The sequence below is a fragment of the Nematolebias whitei genome, chromosome 5, assembly GCF_014905685.2.
Source record: "Nematolebias whitei isolate Nwh7 chromosome 5, NemWhi1, whole genome shotgun sequence".
In the NCBI taxonomy this organism is placed as follows: domain Eukaryota; kingdom Metazoa; phylum Chordata; class Actinopteri; order Cyprinodontiformes; family Rivulidae; genus Nematolebias; species Nematolebias whitei.
The window spans coordinates 36,085,250-36,106,800 of NC_056502.1; the positions used below are offsets into that span (position 1 = coordinate 36,085,250).

At 39.7% G+C, this 21,551-nt stretch overlaps 1 protein-coding gene across 2 annotated transcripts in view; it reads right to left on the reverse strand.

Annotated features, from left to right (window-relative positions):
- oxr1a (oxidation resistance 1a) overlaps positions 1–21,551 on the reverse strand; it is an 88,824-nt gene that overhangs the window by 36,514 nt on the left and 30,759 nt on the right. For both annotated transcript variants that reach the window (XM_037676437.1, XM_037676438.1), the window contains exons 3-4: positions 18,814–18,921; positions 16,525–16,638 (exon numbers count right to left, since the gene is read on the reverse strand). In XM_037676437.1, coding sequence (XP_037532365.1) covers positions 16,525–16,638; positions 18,814–18,921 — 222 coding nt within the window. The remainder of the gene's footprint in view (positions 1–16,524; positions 16,639–18,813; positions 18,922–21,551) is intronic.

Below are 21,551 nucleotides of genomic sequence, written 5' to 3' on the forward strand. Positions count from 1 at the left end.
CATTTTTCTAAAACACAAAATAGATGCTGCAAAGCCAGGTCAGGATTTAAACGATTCCTTAACCTTGTAGTTTCTGTGTTCTGTTTGTTGACAAATATATAATAAGGCCGTGTTATCACAGCCACGTTGGAGATGCTATAGTAACTCCGCAGTGTGCCACAGATGGTGTGTGCTGGGCTGGAAACACGAGATGCGGTGGTTGGGTTTGTACCAGCTCCTTGTTGCCATGCAGTGACTGAGCTACAGCAGAGACTGACTGACGTCTGCCCACAGGGACACCTGCTGGTCTGATTGACTTAACGAATGTCGACAGCATGTGCACAGTGCGTATGTGTGTGGCTGGGAGGGAGGCGCTGACTGTCTGCTGAAGGAGTCACATAGGATGTGAAGACGAAAAAAGTATAAAGGGAATATTAAAAAAAGTAAAAACAACAATAAAAAAACAGTGGACAGGGTTTACGGCAATGAAAGGGCACAACTAGAGGACGAAGAAGAAAAAGGGAAAGCGGGAGAGAGAAGCAGAGTGTGTGGGAGTTATCACTGAGGAGGGATTTTGACCACGAGTGGACGGCATCAAGAGCAGGTGAAGAAGGGAGAAGCAGCGAGGAGGCGCAGCAGCAGTGAGATTAGAAAAGAGAGCCTGAGCCCATAACAACTGTCTGCTGTCCTCTTGACACCCGCCCCCACACCTCCTCCTCGCAGTCTCCCATCGCTGTCGACAAACAGCCTGCAGCTACTGACCCACACAGACACAAGCAGCCCAGACGCTGGCAGCCAGGGAGGACTTGGGGGGGGGGGGGGGGGGGGTGTCTGTTAGAACCATAACAAGCCTCTCTCAACAAGGAGAGGAAAAAATAAAATCAAGTGTAAAAACTGAGGTGAAGAGGAGAAGGATCAGATCTAAAGCTGCTACAACCAAAACAAAAAGGCAGTTTCTCTGATCAGTGAAGACATCGATGGTCAACGAACTTCAGATCCCAGAATGCATTGTGGATTTTAACCAACAGCTCACCTCAGCTACACAGCTGCGCTTCCTGGCTACGCCTTGAAGCAAGTCACTTCCAGCAGCGACTCGTTCAGGTTCCAGTTCAGACGTCCTACATAAAAGGAACGACGGGCTCTTCCACCTGCATGTTTCCACAACACACCTGGACTGAAATGAGTGCCTACAAATGCCAAAACACGTCCTACCTCCCGACATAAACAGTCTGGCGTTCCTGTGTCATTAAAAGTCTGGCACGTCTCAGAGAGAGGTGTTATGTGTTGGCATCAAAACGACACCCAGCAAACATCCCTCGGTGTCCACCCGGGCGCATATCGAAGGAACACGTCCTGCTTTCAGCAAACAAAGCAGAACGATCTGTCTTATTCTGCAGCGTCTAACCTACTGCCACATGCTGTTGTTTCTCTTAGTTAGAAATAGAAAAGGAAAAGGTGAGAAAAAGCAAAACATTTCTCTCCTTGAGTGGACGATCAAACAGCAACAACACAATTAACAGAGAGAAAACGAATTTTAGGCAAAAATGCAAAGTGATGGTAAGAGCTGAATGACTCTGTTAAAACTTGTTGAAGAATCCACTCTTAACTGAGTGGTTAAATATAAAACAATCAAAACATAAGCTAAAATCTGCAATACAGCAGCTGAAAGCTAAAATGAAAACTGTAGCTAGAGAACAAAATAAGTAAAAGAGTACAGCATAAATGGTTAAAACAAGAAACTTTAACTAGAGAAATTTCATTTCCTGAAAAAATACAGTGAGAACGCTTATTACAGAAGAACTTTCTGAAAAACAGCTGAAATAGAAGAACAAGCCTAAATGTGCAGAAGAAAGCAGAAGAAACACATATTTGCTGAATTAGGTTTAAATAGGCAGAAATAAGAATAAAAATTAGAAAATTAACTAAAAAAAGCTGAAATTAGCAAAAAAAAAAAAAAAAAAAAAGCTGAAAAGTAGCTGAAAAGGCAGAAAGAAGCTTAACTACCAGAAGGAAGCAGAAAGAGCTGAAGTGAGCTAAAAAAAGTGGAATTAGCTAAAAAAATCCAAAATTAAAACTACAACAGCAAAATAGTATGAAAAAGCTGAAACTTGCAGGAACAAGCTGAAGGGAGCAGAAAGAAGTTAGAAGAAGCACAGAATGTTGTAGTTAACAGAGATCATCTGAAAGGAGCACAAAACAACTGAAATTAGCTGAAAGTAGCTGAAAAAATGTTTAAATTTGCACGTGGAAGCTGAAAGAAACAGAACCCGAACAAAATGTAAAAGGTTGTAAACAGATCTAAAGATGTGAAGGACGGAAAATGAGCTCAATTCATTTTCTATGAGACAAAAAAAAAAAAAAAAGCCAGAAAAGGCTAAATATTTCAAAAAGCTAAAGATGTACCAATACCAAAAGTCATGGCAGGATTGTCCTGAAAGAGCTGAATGTTTAGATACTGAAATTGCTGAAAAATTGCAGAACGAGAATAGCGCTGAAATATGTATGGAAAAGGGATGGTAACCACCAGGAATAATTAATATAAACAGGAAAACAATAGTGTAAATCCTGAACCAGCATTCACACAATCATCAGGTTATGGTCAACAGAGCTGAGGTGATCATCACTGCTAAATATTTTTTTGCTTTTACAGAAAAAACAAACTGTTTATTAAATTAGCAAACCACCTGATCCAATCAGATCATTCTTCATGTATCTTTCTTTCTTTTCCTTCCTGTGGTTTTTCTCTGAATTTCACTCAGCCATATTCTACATTTGGCATCTTCTTCTCCAAAACGTGTACGATTCTGTTAAAACAAAAGCTGTCAAAGAAGCTGCTGCCATGTAAAATGCATTTTACATATCTTTTGGAGTCCGTTTCTGTTGTGCTCTTGGCACACTGCACGTCAGATAAAGAGTCAAGCATGCTATATTAAAATTCAATGGCACTACCATTGACCCAATAATACTCTACTGTGTTCATAGTGGTAGTTAATGAGAGCGATCTACCATAAACATTTCCAGTGTGATGCAGTGTCTCTGTCTCCAAGTAACTGTTTGACAAGTTTGAAGTTATTTTTATTTAACACTATTCAAGCCGAAACCTGGAAGCAAAGCTGGAATGATGTTTTAGCTTGTGTCTAGTTTCTTTGTGTCTCTCAGTGGTGGGCACAGATAATTCAAATGTTAGATTCATAACCACTAATTTGCTAACAAAAAAAATTTGCTTTGCTAACAATAAACCACTAAACACATTTTTTTTAAATTAGCGGAAGCTAACGCTAATGCACTAACTTTTATTATACACTGTTGTTGCTGACAGAGGCTGTTATGTGACAACACTGTAAGTGAACACAACTCAGAACGTTTCATAAATCACAGGTGAAGCATTCAGAGGAGAGCTTTCAGAAATTAATCTGGTCCATCAGAACCAAAGAGGCAGAGCATCACTCTGCTGGGTTGAAGCAGAGTGATGCATTCGGTGGGTGCTGGAGGGGTTGCTCGCCCAGAGCACCAAACAGGCTAGGACCGCCCCTGCTGCATAACGTAGCTCTGTCACGGTTGTACTGTGTGATGTTGGCGCTAAACTGTCTTTAAATAAAAATGAGCAGACTTGAATTTACCAGATTTAAATTTAGCAGGAGCTAATTCTGTTTAAGATTTTTCAAGTTAGCAAAAACACAAGTCTGCTACATGGAAAGTTAGCTCTGCTATTAGTGGAACTGTGCCCACCACTGGTGTCTAGCATTAGCAAAATATATCATGAACCACCGAGCAGACTGAGTGTATATCTTCAACTGATTTACTGTTGAACTCAACTTAAGTCAAGGTGGCCATCAGAGCTTCAGCAGTCTTTGCAAGCACACGAGTTACAGTTTGATTTAGCTACAAATCACACATAACTCATTCTAAACTTTAACCGATCATGCCATATCTGAGTGAAAAACTAGCCAATAATTATGAGTCTATCTCTCTGTCAGTTAGAAAATTATCTCATGAACCAGTGGACAGATATCAATGAAACTCAGAAAGTAATTATTAGATGGTTCTACAACTGATCTATTTTTGGAGTCAACCCAAATCAAGATGGCCTCAATAGCTAATTGAGGTTAGACAACATAAAAATAGTCAAATTTATTGTTTTTGAGTTGAAATCTCATGTGTTACTAGCTGGGAATCCTCTAAAGCACACCCTCCAAGCAGAAACACACATCGCAAGCTCTAACAATATCACACATTAACCAGCGCTGTCCCTTTTCATCATAAGATGATCTTTAAAACTTTGCCTTGAAATGCAGTGGGGGATATGCATTCCTTCAAAGAAGGCTAGGCGTTTAACTTATACTTTTTATTTTTTACTTTGAGTACTTTGTTAATCTTTTATTGAAGCCATTCAACACCATGCACTTTTCAGTTTAGATCTAAATGAACTAAGCTTTCTATCTTCTATAACTTTCTTCTTATCTGGAAAGTTGAAGCCTTCTTTAAACCGATTCATCAGCATCTTTTTAAGAACGACTCTTCTGAGCCCAGCAGCTAACTGCAGTCCACGTCCTGTCAGATGCAGCAGTTAGCGGTACAGCCGACTCAAGAGCACATGTGAAGATAACCGCTTTGTCCTTATAATTTAAATTACCAAGCTAATCTTCCCAAGGAACAAGAATCCTGATTAGAAATTAATGATTTAATGTGGAGGCTTTGTAAAGTTTGCTAACTGGCACAAAAAGAAAGAGCATCTAATGAATCAATACAGCCGTAAGCACCTCCTTGACAAAAATTGTTCACATAGAGGTGGATATTGCTTTTCCGTTTTCATCCTGTAATATTTGACTAGTGTTTGTCCCACACTGGCCTGTAAGGCACTCAATATTTTCTCAGCTGATACCGGAGCGCGGTGCTGCGAGGGATGATACTAACCTCACCTGCCTCATTATTATATCCCACACACTGAGCCTTGTCTAGACAAGCAGAACAGTAAAGGCAGGAAGACAGCAGGAGGAACATGAGCAAAGGCAGGCGTCAGGAAGAGGGGGAAAAAGAACAATTATAATTTGATCACATTTGAAACAAGTTATGACGAGTCTGTTCCTTGAAAGGTCCCATCCCGGGCTAAGAAACAGGAATGAATTCTAAAATGCATATTGCCAAAAAAGATTGTAATGAAGTGAAATAAGCCTGAGGACCTGCGTGATGCCACCTACAACTTTGTAAATTTTGGGCTCCTGAAAGTAAGATACTTTGGAATTAGTTTCTCTCTAGACCTAGAACAAAAACACTGAGCTTTAAAAATTACAACTTTAGAGCAGTTTGAGAAGATTAAACTTCTTCATTGGGGAATTTTAATATATTAATGATTACAGGGAAAGAAAAAGATGGTATCCATTGTAATTCACGTACAATAATAATGTGCCAAATACAGTTAATACATTCCATCTTTAAAAGCTTTAATTATCCTGTCAAACGACAAAAAAGAAAGTACTAATTAAGCAAATTGTGTGTTCCCAATGTTAAGAGGCCTGACGTCTACCACGATCCAAAGTGTAAGGGTTATTTTTGTAAATGGATAAAACAGAAAATACTGAAAATTGCCCGAGAACATGATAAAAGTGGAAATGGGGCTTTCGCAGTATTTGGGGAACTAATATGCACTAAATGTTTATCACAGTTTACTTTACTTCTAAAACAAAGATATAGTGGACTCAGCAGAATACAAATGTACAACTCCAAATCTGAAAAGTTTGGTGCACTGAATAAAATGTAGATAAAATGGAATGCAATATCATAAAACCATATTTTATTCACACAGTAGTAAACAAATCAAATGTTGAAACTAAGAAACTGTATCATTATTAGGAACAAGTAAATCTGCATTTTGTGGCAATGTCTTAAAAAAAGTGAGACAGGGCTATGTTTACCAGAGTAAATCATCCTCTCCTCTGTCCTGATGCTGCTCAATAATCCAGCTAGATAAATCTACCAAAGTCAAGTCAGGTCTTCTGGACAGATTCTTCTTGTTGTTTAATCTTTTATCCAAAAGCCTTCATCAGTCTGAGAAGCTGCAACAAACCCAGTCTTATAAACAGCACTTTCTTATAATGGATCAACCAGTTTGCTGGGGACGGCCAAAACTAGTTCTTCACATGATAAGAAGGACCATCAGCCTAACAGTGGATCGTTAGTGGCTGCTGGCCTGCAGATGCAGAGTCCTGGCCACTGAGCGAAAGGATGGCCCAGCACAGAAGATCAACATCATCAGGCCAGGACTCTGCGGTCTACACTCATCTCCAGGCCAGAGGTCACTCTTTCAGGGATGAAGATGTTCACATCCTGGACAGAGAGGAACAATGGTTTGAGAGAGGAGTAAAGGAGGCCATCTTTGTGATGAGAACCTGTCCATCATTAAACAGGGGTGAAGGCCTCATGTAAACTGCCCATGCCAGAGGTACAAATGCAACCCCATACCATCAGAGAGGCAGACTTCTGAACCGTGCACTAATAACAGGTTGGATGGTTCCTGTATGGAGGACGTGGTGTCTGGTTTTCAAAAGACAATAAAACTTTGGATTTGTCTTATCACATAATTGTTGTCTTTTATGCCTCAGTTCATTTAAAACAAGTATTTCTGGACGGTATTAACAAATGACTTCTTCTTTGTATGATAGAGCTTTCATCAGAATTTGAAGATATCACACAAAACTGTGTTTACACACAATGATTTATAAAAGTATTTCTGAGCCCACGTGGTGATGCCCAGAACAGAATCAGACCAGCTTTTGAAGCTGTGGCCCCTGAGGGCCCCAAGATCACAGGCATCCAGTTCAGCCTTGTCCTTTGAGCTCAGAGATTCATCCAGATTCTTCACAACTTTTATGGTATTATTAACTGCAGATGATGGATCATTCAAAGTCTTCTCAATTTTAAACTGAGGAACTTTACTCTAAAATTGTTTGACTATTTTCATCAAACTTTTACACAAACCGGTAAAACTGTCCAACTTTACTTTGGAGGGATTCAGCCTTTCTAAAACTGCAGTTTTTATACCTTTTCCTCTTACTAACCTGTGGAAAGTTGACCTAATATGTTTCAAAATGTCCATCCAGCTATTTCTGATTTGTACCACTTGTACATCCTTTTGTTGCTCACAATCCAGGTTTACTATGATCCATTGTAAATATGGGTTTCAAGATTTTCAAATCATTGCAGTTTTTCTTTATATTTTTCACAACGTCCCAAATTTTTCAGAACTCAGGTTTGTACTTTTAATTTGTATGTTTATCTTAAACCACAAAATTAAAAAAAAAAAAAAAAAATTAAAAAAAATAACTGGGTTTTGACGAATTTCAAAATTCTATCTTTTTCTTAATGAGATTTTTGTAAACTTATTAAATTTGTGCTAAACCCCTTCTTGTTTGCTCTGGTGATGGACCGACTAACAGATGAGGTCAGGCAAGAATCCCCGTGGACTATGATGTTTGCAGATGACGTGATCTGTGGTGAAAACAGGGAACAGGTGGAAGAGAACTTGGAGAGGTGGAGGTATGCACTTGAAAGAAGAGGAAAGAAAGTCAGCTGTAGTAAGACAGAGTACATGTGTGTGAATGAGATGGAGGAGGTGGAACAGTGCGGCTACAAGGAGCAGAGGTCACAAAGGTGCAGGACTTCAAGTACTTGGGGTCCACTGTCCAAGAAACTGGGGAATGTGGTAAAGAGGTGAAGAAGAGAGTCCAGGCAGGATGGAGTGGATGGAGAAAAGTATCAGGAGTGATTTGTGACAAAAGGGTGCCAGCAAAGGTCAAAGGAAAAGTTTACAAGACAGTGGTGAGACCAGATGTTGTATGATCTGGAGACAGAGACATGGACAAAAAGACAGGAGAAAGAACTGGAAGTAGCAGAAATGAAGATGTTGAGGTTCTCCTTAGGAGTGACAAGGATGGATGGATAGAAATGGATCATCAGAGGTACAGCACAGGTTGAACAACTGGGAGATAAAGTTAAAGAGACCAGACTGAGATGGTTTGGACATGTCCAGAGGAGGGACAGTGGTTTGGACATGTCCAGAGGAGGGACAGTGGTTTGGACATGTCCAGAGGAGGGACAGTGGGTATACTGGTAGAATGATGTTAGAAATGCAGCTGGCAGGAAAAAGACAAAGAGGAGACATATGGATGCAGTTAGAGAGGACATGGAGGTAGTTGGAGTGAGGACAGAGTGAGATGGAGGAGGATGACTCGCTGTGGAGACTCCTGAAGAGGGAACAGATGAAATAATAATAAGAAGAACATTATATCTGTGCTAAAACATTTATACATTTACAGTAAATGTTTGCATGGTGATCTACTGTTTCTGCACGATATTAATACCAGGGTTAAAGTCTTCAACACAAAATAATGATAATTTGGTAAAAATGTTAGTAAAACGGGCAGCACGGTGGCGCAACTGGTAGAGCTGCTGCCTCTCAGCGAGCAGGTCCCTGGTTCAAACCCCGGTCCAGGGCTTTCTGGGTGGAGTTTGCATGTTCTCTCCGTGCATGCGTGGGTTTTCTCTGGGTGCTCCAGTTTCCTCCCACAGACCAAAAACATGCATGTTAGGCTGATTGGTAACTCTAAATTGTCCCTAGGTGTGAGTGAGAGAGTGAATGGTTGTTTGTCTCGTTTGTCTCTATGTGGCCCTGTGATGGACTTGCGACCCGTCCAGGGTGTACCCCGCCCCTCGCACAGTGATTGCTGGACATGGGCACCAGCGACCCCCATGACCCAAAATGGAATAAGCGGGTAAAGAAAATGGATGAATGGATGGATGTTAGTAAAACATCCTAATAATAGGTAATAATGGTGCGACATGCGAGAAGCTCTAATTGGAAGTAACTTGGATTTTACTGTTATGCCTAAAGAAACAAACATATTAAGCAACATGACAAAAATATTGCTTTTCAAAGATTTTGTTTATTCTGCATTTTGTTATACATCATATCAGCCTTTCATATGATATTGAATCTTTTTTGAAAAAATTATTAATAACTTGTTTATTCTAGATTTTTATTTTCAAGAAAATACAACAAGGACTGTCTGGAAACAAACACTTGTCCTTACTTTGCTTCCTTTTTCCTCACTTATCAGGAGCTGTAAAACACAAATACCAAATTTTAGACTTTTCCAGTCTTCCCAAAAGTCTGCAGGGACTCAATTTAAAGCCTGTGTGTCATCATCTGTGTGCGGGGTTTATTTCTGAGCTGTGCCACTGGTCTTGCCTATTACATTTGACAGGATTATAGGGGACAGGAGATGGGTGTAACATTGATTAATGGCAGCTGTGGTAGAGCCAACATCAGTAAGTAAATGTCCTTTTAGTTTCACACCAATTTACCTTTCTTAGTTAAAAGTGAAAGAAAGAAAAAAAAAGATGCAGAAGAACAAGAGGTTTATTTAAATTATAGCCTTAACACAAACAAGTGTGTTCCCTAAACATCATATACTTTTTGTTAATAGCACGTTTTTAAGGATAAAGATTTCATAAAGTCTGCAGATGCCACTCCAGTTTGACCTTGACAGTCACCCAGTGGGACTAATACTCAACCCACAGCACCTCCCAGTGGGCAGGAGAGCATTTTGCAAGTAAAGATGCACACTGATGATTCAGACAGCTGAGATTTTATCAAGTACAATCTGTACAGTTTGTCTCACTAAGACTTACTGCTCTGACCAGCTGTTCCTGAGGCTCTGCTATAGCTTTACTTTATATATTATATCCAACTTATATAACAGAGTGTAAAGTGCATGAACGCTGGATTTTAGAAGGTGGCTTCAGATTTACAGGTAACAAAACTAGTTTATCATTAAATTTGAGATCAGGTCCCAGTAGGAAGAGAGGGAGGTAGAAACAGTGCCAAAAGAGGAAGAGACTGAGGTCACAGTGGTAGCTGTACCGCTAAGGTGAGCAAACATGTGAGAGCGTGCATGTCAGCACGACTACAGGCAAGGTTTATAAAGTACAAAAAGGACACCAGCAAGTGGTGGCTGCCAAAAAGAAAGTCATCTCAAAGTCAGCCAGTTACTCGCACACGCTCGTGTGCTTCCACACTCAGAACCAGCCAGACAACCAGCCAGCAATCCAGGCCTCCAAGAGGGTTTATTTCTTTCTGCCAAGACCAGCACACCAAGAGACAATACAAGAGCAGGAAGACACCTCAGAGTCTTAGCTGGCTTCAAGATCCAGCAGAGAAAAACAAAACAATGATTAAAAAAAATCAAGAAAGTGTTTAATTTGCTTTCTGAAGCATGGGCAGAAGTGTGCGCTGAAAAGTTTAATATCAATGACCATTTCACAGCAGACATTTGTAAAGTGACATTAGAAAAAAGAAAAGAATAGAATTAGTAAAATACTTAGTTCTAGAAGAACGTGAGGAATCTGCGGTCAACAAAACAGTTGTCTAACGTACATAAACAAAAACTATCACATGCTGGTCTGAAATAATGTAATCGTCCAAATCCAATCTCACTTTAAAGATTGAGTAAAGAAGAAGAACAACAAGAAAAAGAAGAATAAGAACAAGAAATGTATTTACACAATAAGTTAACACAACAGTGTTAAAGAAGGTGATCAGGACAAGCTTAAAATAAAATATTTACACGAGGAGCTTGTTGTATTGTAGTTGTCCTTGAGGAGTTTCCAACTGATAACCAGATGAACCAGCTGAATAAACTTTGTGTCATCATTTCAGGACTCTTGGATTCTCATAGACGTTATCCTTGGCCATTCCTCGATAATGTTTATGGATCTCACCGGAGGACATTGACTGATTACAGTGACCTCGAGAGCATCTATAAGCGTTGTTGACCGCTCTCGTCTCTGATTGCAGAATGTCTACGTAAATATGTGCTTGTTTGTGCGAGTTGTTTTTTTAATATTAGAGGTTTCTTTCCTCAGGCAAGAAAAAAAAAAGTCTGATAGGAATTTTTTTCGCCTCCAACTCCTACATGTGTCCAGTTAACCACTGTTTTTGTCTGTCCAAACAGGTCTCACTTGTAAATGAGTCTTCGAGGCTCAATGTGATTTATCTGTTTAAATAAAGGTTGAATGCATAAAACCTTCTTAAATCTCCACAGTTTCACAAAGTTCTCCAGGTGTCCAGTGTCTCTGTGGAAGCAAAACTCCAACACCAGTCTGGCCTTGACGTTGCACCTCCACAGAGCCACGGCATCAAGTTGGGGGTCCAGCCTGTGAGACAAGTAAACAGACATTTTTGCTTCGGCCACTAAATAGTTTAAAGTTTGAGTTTTAAACTTCGTGGCTTTGCTGTGATGTACTCCGTTAATAAAAACAGATTTGGTGAAAACTGTGTCAAAAGGCTAAAGATCCTCTCCATTAGATTAAACAGAGCCGTCAGCCGTGCACAATCCGTAAAGCTTCGAAATCAAAATCAGCAGCTTAATTAGCAGATGTGTCAGGGGAGTGGTGGTCTAGAGGTTAGAGAAGGTGGGCCTGTAATCGGAAGGTCACTGGTTCAACTCCCTGTAGTTATTTGTTTTTTTCCCTCAGTGTAGCTGAGGGTGCTTGAAGTATAGAAACTAGCACACATAGTTGTTAACCCCAAAATAAAAAAAATATAAAAGATAAACTATGCAAGGATTTTTAGTAGCATTGATTATTTGTTAAATTCCTTGCACATCAACCCTTCATATTCCAATCTTAAAGAGATTAATGTGAAAGCAGTTCCTTCCTCTTAGGAGCGCTCTTCTTCTTTAGGGTTCCACTAGCTATTTACTGCTCGCACTGCTATTACTATCCACCTCCTGGAACCATTCATTTTGATAATATCCTCATTAAGACGAGTGTGCCAAGCACAAAAATAAGCTTGTAATTAAGAGATGCTGGGGATTCTGGAGAAAACGAAATGCAGAGTGAGTTTTAAAGGTCCTTCCTGTGGTAAAAAAACACACAAAAAAACCCTAAAAAATTAATGAATGAATAAATAATAAGAAAAAAGTTGCCTGGAAGCTGCATGCGCCAGTTTGCTATGAGTTCACTCATATGTACACACTGGAAGGAAGACAGCGTTCCCAAATATTAATAGCTGATAGATAAAGGAACACTTTCACACATGAGTATGCACACACACACACACACCATCTCGTTGACACATCGAGCGAGGTAATCTCCCCTCCATTCTGCCTTCCAAGCACACTTCCTCTGCCTGGAATAATTGCTGCTTGGCTGCTTGTCTGGAAGAGCGAGCGGCTCCGTTCATTAGTTGCTCTAAATATCAGACACAGCATCACTTTTAAAGGCTTAATTTCTGTGCAGTCACAGGCCCCCTCTCTGATCCTCCCCCGTTGAGAGACGCAGAGTATGCTCCTGTTCTCGCAAGCAATGACCTAAATAGATAAGTGGTAACGAACGGGGGCCTTCATTTTTTGGCGGCGTGGAGAAATTAACCGACCGAGATGACAGCAGACCAAAGGGAAGGCGCCTACGGTCGGGGCGCGTCTCGATTCGAGTGGACTGACTGTAGTGGTGGGGACAGTGGAGACCTGCAGCATCCATTTTCTTGCAAAAGCACAAAACAAGACCATCGTTTCCATGGAGACCAACAAACAGACATATTACTTAAGGGACTTCTGGGCTTCCTGCGGTGCTCAATGATTGGATCGTTCAGATGCTGCAGACACAGTACCTGGGGGAGAGATTACAGCGCTGCTCTTAAGAGCTGCGAGGACAGGCTGTGTTCTGCTGACTGGATCAGACCTGAAGCCACTTCATACACGGACAATATGCAATCAATCTGACTGTAATGCCATGTTTTACAGATGAGGGCTAAAGAATAAGCTCTAATATAAAAAGATCAGGTAAATTGGGCAATGACAGTCTTTAATTCTAGTGACAGACAGATTTACACTAGAGCCCGACCGATTTGGAAATTTTGGCTATCACATTTACCGATATTGGGAAGGTAAGGCTTAATGCCGATAACCAACGTATTGGCTGAAAATTTTCTTTTTGCTTTGTTCACCCCCAAGAATTTAAGTTACTTTTAAACCTGATTTAACGCTTGGAAGTCTTGAAGCAGTCTTCCTAAAGTGCATTCACATTTTCTATCCTCCACTATTCACCATAAAGTTATCAATTGTGTTACCAAAATATAAATTAAACAAAGAAACAACTTTCCCTGTTCACTGTTTACACAAAGTATGGTGAAGGTCTAATCAGTACTGACCAGAGCAGCATTTTTTTTCATTGTAGAGAAGTAAAGATTTCACACAAACAATGCATTTCATTGAGGACGACAAAGATAAAGTTACTAACACTGATGTATTTCACCTCCACTTATTGTTCTGGATAAAGTTTTACAAGGCAATAGTCTATGCTAGGTTATCTAAACGCTAACTTGCTAACTTGTGAGGCATGTAGCTAATGACAAGCAGGTTGGAGGATTGAAGAGAATTTATGTGCTGAAAGTGAATCTTAGTGAACGGCAATGACTTGAAAGTAGTTTTCATGCGCACTCTGCTGAATACATCGTACGATTATGGCTCGTTCCCAACATTTTAGGGGGGAAAATTAGAAGTACTTATATCGGCGCATAATGGGACAATTATCACGTATATATATGTATATATGTATGTATATATATGTCCTCAAACACCTATATCGGCCTAAAATATCGGCACTATTGATATATCGGTCAGACTAAATTACACCATATATATTTATCTTGATATAAAGGAACTGCAATAGTGAATGAAATCCTGGATCTTATCAAGAAGAACTTGATGTTCGTCAAGTTTGAAAAAGAACCACAAACCAAGCTTTTTTCCACCTACAAAAGCTGCATTTTAAAAGCTTGATGCATTCAGCTATGCAGGTAATTCTTAGGAAAATAAAACAAAATGGAGCAAACACTTTTTTAAAAATGCATCTTCAGATACATGTTCAGTGTTTTATGGTAAATCTGCCTATGGTATTTCTGAAAGCTGGCCAGATACTGAGGCTCACTAATTTAAAAGCAATGGCATCAATGATATAAAATGACAAATAGTAATAAAATGATGGCTTACGTGAAAAAATAAATCAAAATCTATGTTTTTTTTTTTTTATTATGGTCAGTAATGCTTTTGGAATTCCACAAGGGTCAATTCTCAGTCCTTTTCTGTTGACTTTAGATTATGAGGACAAAACAGTTATTCTTATGGCAGTTCCAGATTAAGGCTAAACTTTATAAATGAGATATTTTCAAGCCAGTGTGACAGTAAGTCCTTTGAAAGGCTTACCTTCACTCTGAGTCATTGAGTTGTGCACAGAATACACACCCAACAGATTCAATGTCATCATATAATGGTCTCCTTACCATACAGAGAAATAAATTAAAAATATGCTCATATTATCTTTATTCATTATGACCCTGTTCACTAAACTCTATGCTAGAAAAACTCACGATGGCTACAACCTGGAAAACCCACTACGTGGACTGGAAATGAAACCATTAGCCTGTTTAGAAGGACAAACAGAGTAGAGTAGCTGTTAAAGAGGCTTAGATATCCAACATATACAGCAAAATGAAGAGCTTCTTTCTTTGCATCCACTTGTTGAGGAATCAGACACAGACTCAAAAACCTGAAAGTCTTTAGGGGTTGTCATTATTATTTCTCTTTTGGGGTTTAAAAAATATGATAATGTTTTATGAAGGTGAGGGTTGGTTACTGTTATAAGTAATGGCCAATCAGGTTTATTTTTCTGAAAGTCTGCAGTGGTGGATTTACTTAGATTAAAAATGTATTAAATCCAGATTGGTTTTGATTAACTCAGAACCATTTGATCCATAACAGCCAAACTGGCAAAGCTGTCTGGACTGAAGATGCGCTATTATTACGTTTTTTTTTGTTTTTTGGATCTAATCAGTGGTTGATGCTGATTATCTAAAATGGCAATCAGCCTGATTATTAGGATGATTGAATAAGAGAATTAAAATCAAAACAGACGTTAGCAAGATTAGCTTCCGCTCGTGAAAATGGTAACCACCAAAATCTTTGAAAAAAGCAATAATTTTTGTTGCTGGTGTAAACATTACATTTATTTATTTTGCCTCTCTAAAATATTACATGAATAAAGCCTGTCCTTGTTGTTTATATCTGACAGATATTTTCTATCTACATCCATGGCAAAGCCAAACGTTTTTGCTGTTTTTACTGTCAAAACCACAAAAAAAGACAAGTATTAAAGTTGCTTCAAAGAACAAGTGAATGTGTATCAAATACAATCTAACATTCTTCATTTAGAGCCAAAAAAAAAAAAAAAATCAAAATGTTCTGGACAGAAATAAAACACTGAAAAGATTCTCATATTCTGTAACAGTGTGTAACTCCTGGGAGGTAACACACACCCCAACACTGGCCTACAGAGTCCATACAGACACGACATCAAGACACTTTGTTCTGCCATGATGCACATGAACTTCTTATGTGCTGCATACAGCTACGTGCATTTACCATGGCCTCAGTCTGCATCGATGGTTGAGTAGACATTATTCTCACAAAAAGGCCAGAGTAAGACCATCACACTGCACTAGACAGTTCTTAAGTTTGACCCAGACTGTGAGTCACTGTGTAAAGTCTGATTGAGGCAGCAGGACTACTTGTATTTAAACAGCAATCAGTCATTGGATGAGGAACTCAGACAAGGTCCCCCAGCGCCCCACACTACAGCTCCACCAGGGACCCCAGACCCTGCCACAAAAGTTATTGCTTATACCTTCTCTATTTAGTCCAGTTTTATTCTTTTCTAAGAGCTTTAGGGACCCAGCCTCAATGTTTAACAAGAGTACTGCATACAGCACATTAGACGCTCGTCGACAAACTATTATACAGCAAAACAGTAGTCTAGAGAAATGGCCTGGGCAAGCAAAGACCTTGTATAACATCTGACCTTGAAGCTGGGGTTATACGAGACACTCCACTAAGTAATGATGCACAAGTGTACACAATTTAATTAAATTATCTTGTGTGGATCAGAAGCTATGGCCCAGAAACAAGAAAGTTTACGAATATACAGACGTACAATCACACAGAGCCTATTTCATAAAACGTCGCACTGTTAACAGACATAATAAAACCTACATGTCAGTTTTTCTGTGGACTTCAAGTTCTTTTCAGAAGTTGACAACATGACACACTAACCTGGTGGTTTGAGCCGAACTTTAAAAGTGTGGGGAGGAAGTCCCTTTGTTCTGTGCAGATGTGAGTGGTCGTGAGTAAAAGGTGAAGAGAGGATTAAACTGCATGTGTGTGTAAAACAAAAAGACTACCATGCAAATTAATCAGCAGCTCAAAGGTCTAACAGCTGATCTTCTGGGGCCAACTGAACACCAGTTTCTCGACACTGACCGCCTGCGTCAGTGGCAGACAACTCTTGAAGATAACCGTAGAGCCTTTTTACAGAAATCATTTGATGACTGTTGGTAGAAACGTGTTCAGTCTGTCGTTACTGAAACAACTAAATCTGAGTATTTCTCTTGTCTTGATTTAATAACTGTGTGCGAGCGATGGTGCATCAACTTACAGTCACCTTCTCTAAATCTGCTTCGGAGGATGTGGGAGACAGGGGGCTGATGGGACTGAGGGAGGGGGAGCTTCCAACACTGGAGACCCAGTCAGGATCAGGAACGTACAGAACCTGCAGACACAACCCATGTTTGTATTTACACAGTTGTTGCCCTTGTGCAAACGTGCACCGCACCACATGCACGACAACAGACGGAACATTTCTCATGCACAGCACAGGAAGAGGTCTGACAAGACAAATAATATGAAATCACGTGAGCGGTCTCATGTTATTAACAGGTAAAAACAGAGAGGGAACGTGACAACAGGTGTGAAAATGGGCAGTGATTAGGTGTAAAGTGTGGATTTTGTAGTTAGGAATTTAGTTCATGCTAGCATTTATTTTATTTTTTGTATTTATTCATTGTTTATTCTTTCGGCTGCTCCCTTCTTCAGGAGTCGCCACAGTGAACTAAGTCGCACGAAGACTTGGCCATTACTTTTACACTGGATGTCCTTCCTGACAGGTGTGGGTGCTTCACCTTTCCCACCCACGTATTGATGTTGTCAGTACCGGGAGTTGAACCGGCGATCTTCCACCTTCTCTAACCTCTGCGCCACCACGTCCCTTATTTATTTTATTCATTTCTAGGGCTGATTATTATATTTATTATTAATGAAGCTGTGTATTATTTCCCCAATAAATCCATTTCCTGTTTGGTTTCTGAAATGTCACAAAACAGCCAAACAGTCACACTGCAGTTCCCTGAACACAGCATGGCCTTTAGCTGTTTTATAAACCATTCAGAGTAAAAACTCATGGTGACTGTGAGCGCTGTCTGCTGTGTGATGCAGCCACAAAGAAGCTAACAGGCTAACATAGTAATATTTTACATATTGTCCAAATTGAAACTTTACAAAGTCATAAAAGTTATAATTTGAAATGCACTTTTAGCTGTTGAGTCAACATCTGAGGGATAAAATCCAACCAAAGTGCACACGATTTAAAGTGAATGTCTGAGACTGCTAGCTTCGTCAAAACCTAACTTAGACAAATTAGAAATTCTTTGATTGGAAAGTGAACTTGTTTAACAGTAAATAAAAGTTTAAACTGACTAAATAAATACATTACTTTGATCTGCTTAACCTGAAAACACGAGTGCAAGCTCTCAAGTTGTTGTTTCACATAACCTGAAGAGTTATTGATTGCTGGACAGTGTCAGGAACATCCTGAAACTTTCTGAACATTTTTGGTAAAGCTAAAATAAAAGGTTGCCTCAGATATAAATAATTAAAAGATGTAAGAGCACTCTCTGAGCTTCACACTGAGGTAGAGTGTAGTTCCTCCCCGTCTTCAGCCCATTATGCTCAGCAAACTGCTTGTTGCCTCATATTTGAGCTACAGATGTAAAAGAGTGAAAAGGGCTGTGGATAATGTGACTTCAGCAAATAATTTATAAAACCAATATCACAGACTGTTAAGTCTTTAAGTTTGTATGCAGTTATCAAGGTGGGTATTTTGCTAACTGAGCTGTATCACCAGGTAATACTTCTCACTTTGAATTAGGACATGGCTAACACTTCTCATTTGTATTTTACAAAAGTTTCTTTTTAGTCGTGATTTTCTGACTTGAATTGGGAAACATGTGGGTTAAGATATTAATCTGGCCAAAGCTTTTCTGGTAAGAACAAAAGCTTTGATTTGTTACTAATTAACTTCAGTCTTGGTTGTGAAAGTGGAAAAAGAGAAGAGATGACGGCTCAGTGAGTGTCGTCACCGCATCCTGTTTGCACAATGCTAAACTCGGCTGCTGAAAGCTAAGAGGTGGGGGACGACTGCCAGCCGGACTGGCTACGGCTCAGGCCCATTCCACCGGATTTGATTTTCATGCCAGGAAATAAAGACAAAATAGAAATACTGGAAGTCTGCCAAAAAAAAAAAAAGGAGAAAGAATAACCAAATCCAGATTTTGGGAGTATTGCTGAAAAACAAAAGGACAAAGATCAAAGCTAGGGGCGTGTTTGGCAGACTGAAGTGGGAACTACAGCGTCACGGGTTGATTTTAAGCATCATTGTATTTTTTAGAAACAAAATGGGATGGAATGAACTGGAGTCTAATGGGACAAATGACACTGTAATTAGGCAAACAAGAGAGACAGGGATGCAGTTAATGAGTCAGAGAGTTGCCTTTAGCAACATCATGAAGCACCAGAATGAGCATGTGGTGTTAGTGAGTGGCTGTAGACGGGACAGTGATGCTGCGATGACGCTGGACCGATCAGTGAAGGCGTGCGCGGGTGTTCATACCTGGCCAGGCACCACTGCTCTGGAGAACAACTTGTTCAGCTGAACCAGCTCGTTGGGTGTGGTGTCAAACTTGAGCGAAATGCTGTTTAACGTGTCTCGCGATTCCACCTGGACCACCAAACAAGAGAGAAGACAAGTTACACTGCTGCTCCTGTTTGAGGTTTCTCCTGCAAGCTGCACGGAACAAAGACGAGAGAAGGAGACACAGAAAACAACTGTAGTCGAGAACGGTAAAGGCTTTGAGCTGCCTCGAGTGCTGCATGTTGGAGTTTGGGATGCTATTCAGATTACAGTTGTCAGCTGTTGAGCAGAAAAAGAGGGTCAAGGCTGCTGGAAGCAACTTAAAATGACATGAATGTCTGCCGTGATCTTATCAAGCCAGTGCAGAGCAATGTTTTCTCAACTAGAAAGAAGAGAAACAATTCAACAGATAAAACAACAGGGCAAAAACAATGGTATTTGTTGATTTATCCCCCCAATATTGAGAATTGGACAATCTATTAAGTTGTAAAATACAAAATAAATCAAGGAAAAGCTGCACAACCAAGCAAATTTCTTCAGCTCCATGACTCAACAAACCATTCAACCAGAACATCTTTAGTCCATCCACCCATCAGCAACCAACGTTACAAACAGCAGAACAGCTCAAAGAACCGCAGTCAAACTGACGGCAGCGTTTGCATCTTCTGACACTTGAACGTCCACGCTGGGAAGCTCATCAAAAATACTCGCCTTTACTTGCCATTGTTTATTAGGCAAAATAAAAATTTACGGACCGATAACACATCGTACAGCACACAAAGAGTTAGAGAGTAATACACACAGGACTTCTCAAGATGGCTGGCAAAAATGTTGCATAGCTAGTATCAGTAGGCCATTCTAGTGTTCTTTTAGATCAGTGGCTTTAACTCCGCCCACAGTCTCAAGTCACAGTCTTTAACAGTCTCTGCCCACTGTGTTTTACTTTAACGTGGTTGGCAGCTGTTTGTCTGCCCACTGCTCCACCTGAGTGTATCTCTGGGGCGATGGGTTAAACACCGACAACCAATTTCAACAACACGGCACGTATACTCAGGGGTGGAAGTAATGAATTACAAATACTAATGTTACTGCAATTAAGTAGATTTTTTTGAGTACAAGTACTTTTATGAGAATTTCTGTCAAGTGTGTAATTTTACTCACACTTAAGTACAGTTTAGACCATGTAATCTACTTCGCCACTTTTAAAATCAGAAGTCGCCACCGAGTACGGCCACTACTTGAATTATTATTCAAACCGTTCATCTGCATCTTTGTAGCCAATAAGGCTCTCAGATCGCGAACGCGCCAATTACCTATTTGTAAACAAAGGACAACTCTGTAGAGTCATTTATGGACCGAAGATTTGGAGAAAAAGCCAAAATGGAGACAGAGGACAAACTGTGAACAGAGAAAATGACGAGGTAAAGGCTGAGGAGGAGTGTCTGCGGCCGTACCTGGAGGAATGCTTCATGTACAGAGGGTGAAACGCAGACAGGTCCAGATGAAAACTGTGTTTGATCTCTACGGTGACAGCAGCTTACAAGACTTCAGCATCTAATCTCAAAAAACATATTGTGGTAGTGGTGGGCGGATCGATCCAAATATCGAGAATATCAATACAAACACTGGTATTGATATTGATCAATACCAGTGTAATGCGATGGATACGTTAGCTTCAGTTTCTCTCCTGCACTGCTGCGGTTTCATCGAAGATGAGCCGACGGTCTGGAAGTGCTGCTCCTGTCACTTTGCAAAGACAGGCAGGGCCCACAGAGAGGCTTCTGGGAATACTTCTTTGAACTCAAGGCTTTGGAGGTTGTGTTGTTATTTACTCTATTTATTGTATTTTCACTAATTATTTTTGATTTGTAATTATTTTTTCAAACCCAGAAAAGAAATTCACTTAAGAGGAGACATTTTGTTTTAATCCTTTATATCCTAAATATATTTGACAGTTTTATAACGTTTGTTGCGGTGTGATAACTTTGTATAGTTTGTTTACTTATGAAAAAAAATCCAGAAAAGGAGTGCAATGAAGGGATAATTTTTATTTAATTATCATAGTTTCTGAACGCAATGTTTTCATTTATTCTTGAGTGATCATTTTGTGCACTTTGTTTAAGGAAAAAAAATAATCCAGCCTTGGGGGAAATTGTTTTTTTACTGTTCTATTTTTTTCAGAAAAAAAAAAAAAAAAACGTTTATTATAATAAGGTATTTTTCATTTACTTATAAACTTTGCCTAATTCTATAAATGATCCGAAGGAAAAATCACAAAACACTTAAACGTCATCAAAATTCACCGTAGTTATCGGCCATGCTGGACCTGTATTTATTTGGTATCGATCAATACCAAATTTTGCAGTATCGCACAACACCATATTGTGGTATACGAGGTTTTACAACTACATGTATGATATTGCTTTTTTATTGTTTGTATGTGTGGGTTATTAGTTTGGCTAAGTAAGCAAAGATCTTAGATATTGTCGCTGCCATCGGTTTGCCTGGTACTAAAATAAGACGGAGCTTCTGAGTGTCTGAGAAATGTGCTTTGAATGTAGCGATTGTTCATTCAACCTTTATTTAACAGCAAAAAAGGTTGAATCATGTCATCTGGACTTCGTTTTTTTTGTTAAAAAAGAAATGTTTCGCCCCTCATCCAAGAGGCTTCGTCAGTCTGAGGCCTAGCCATCTGGTATTACCCAGAAGCCACCCTG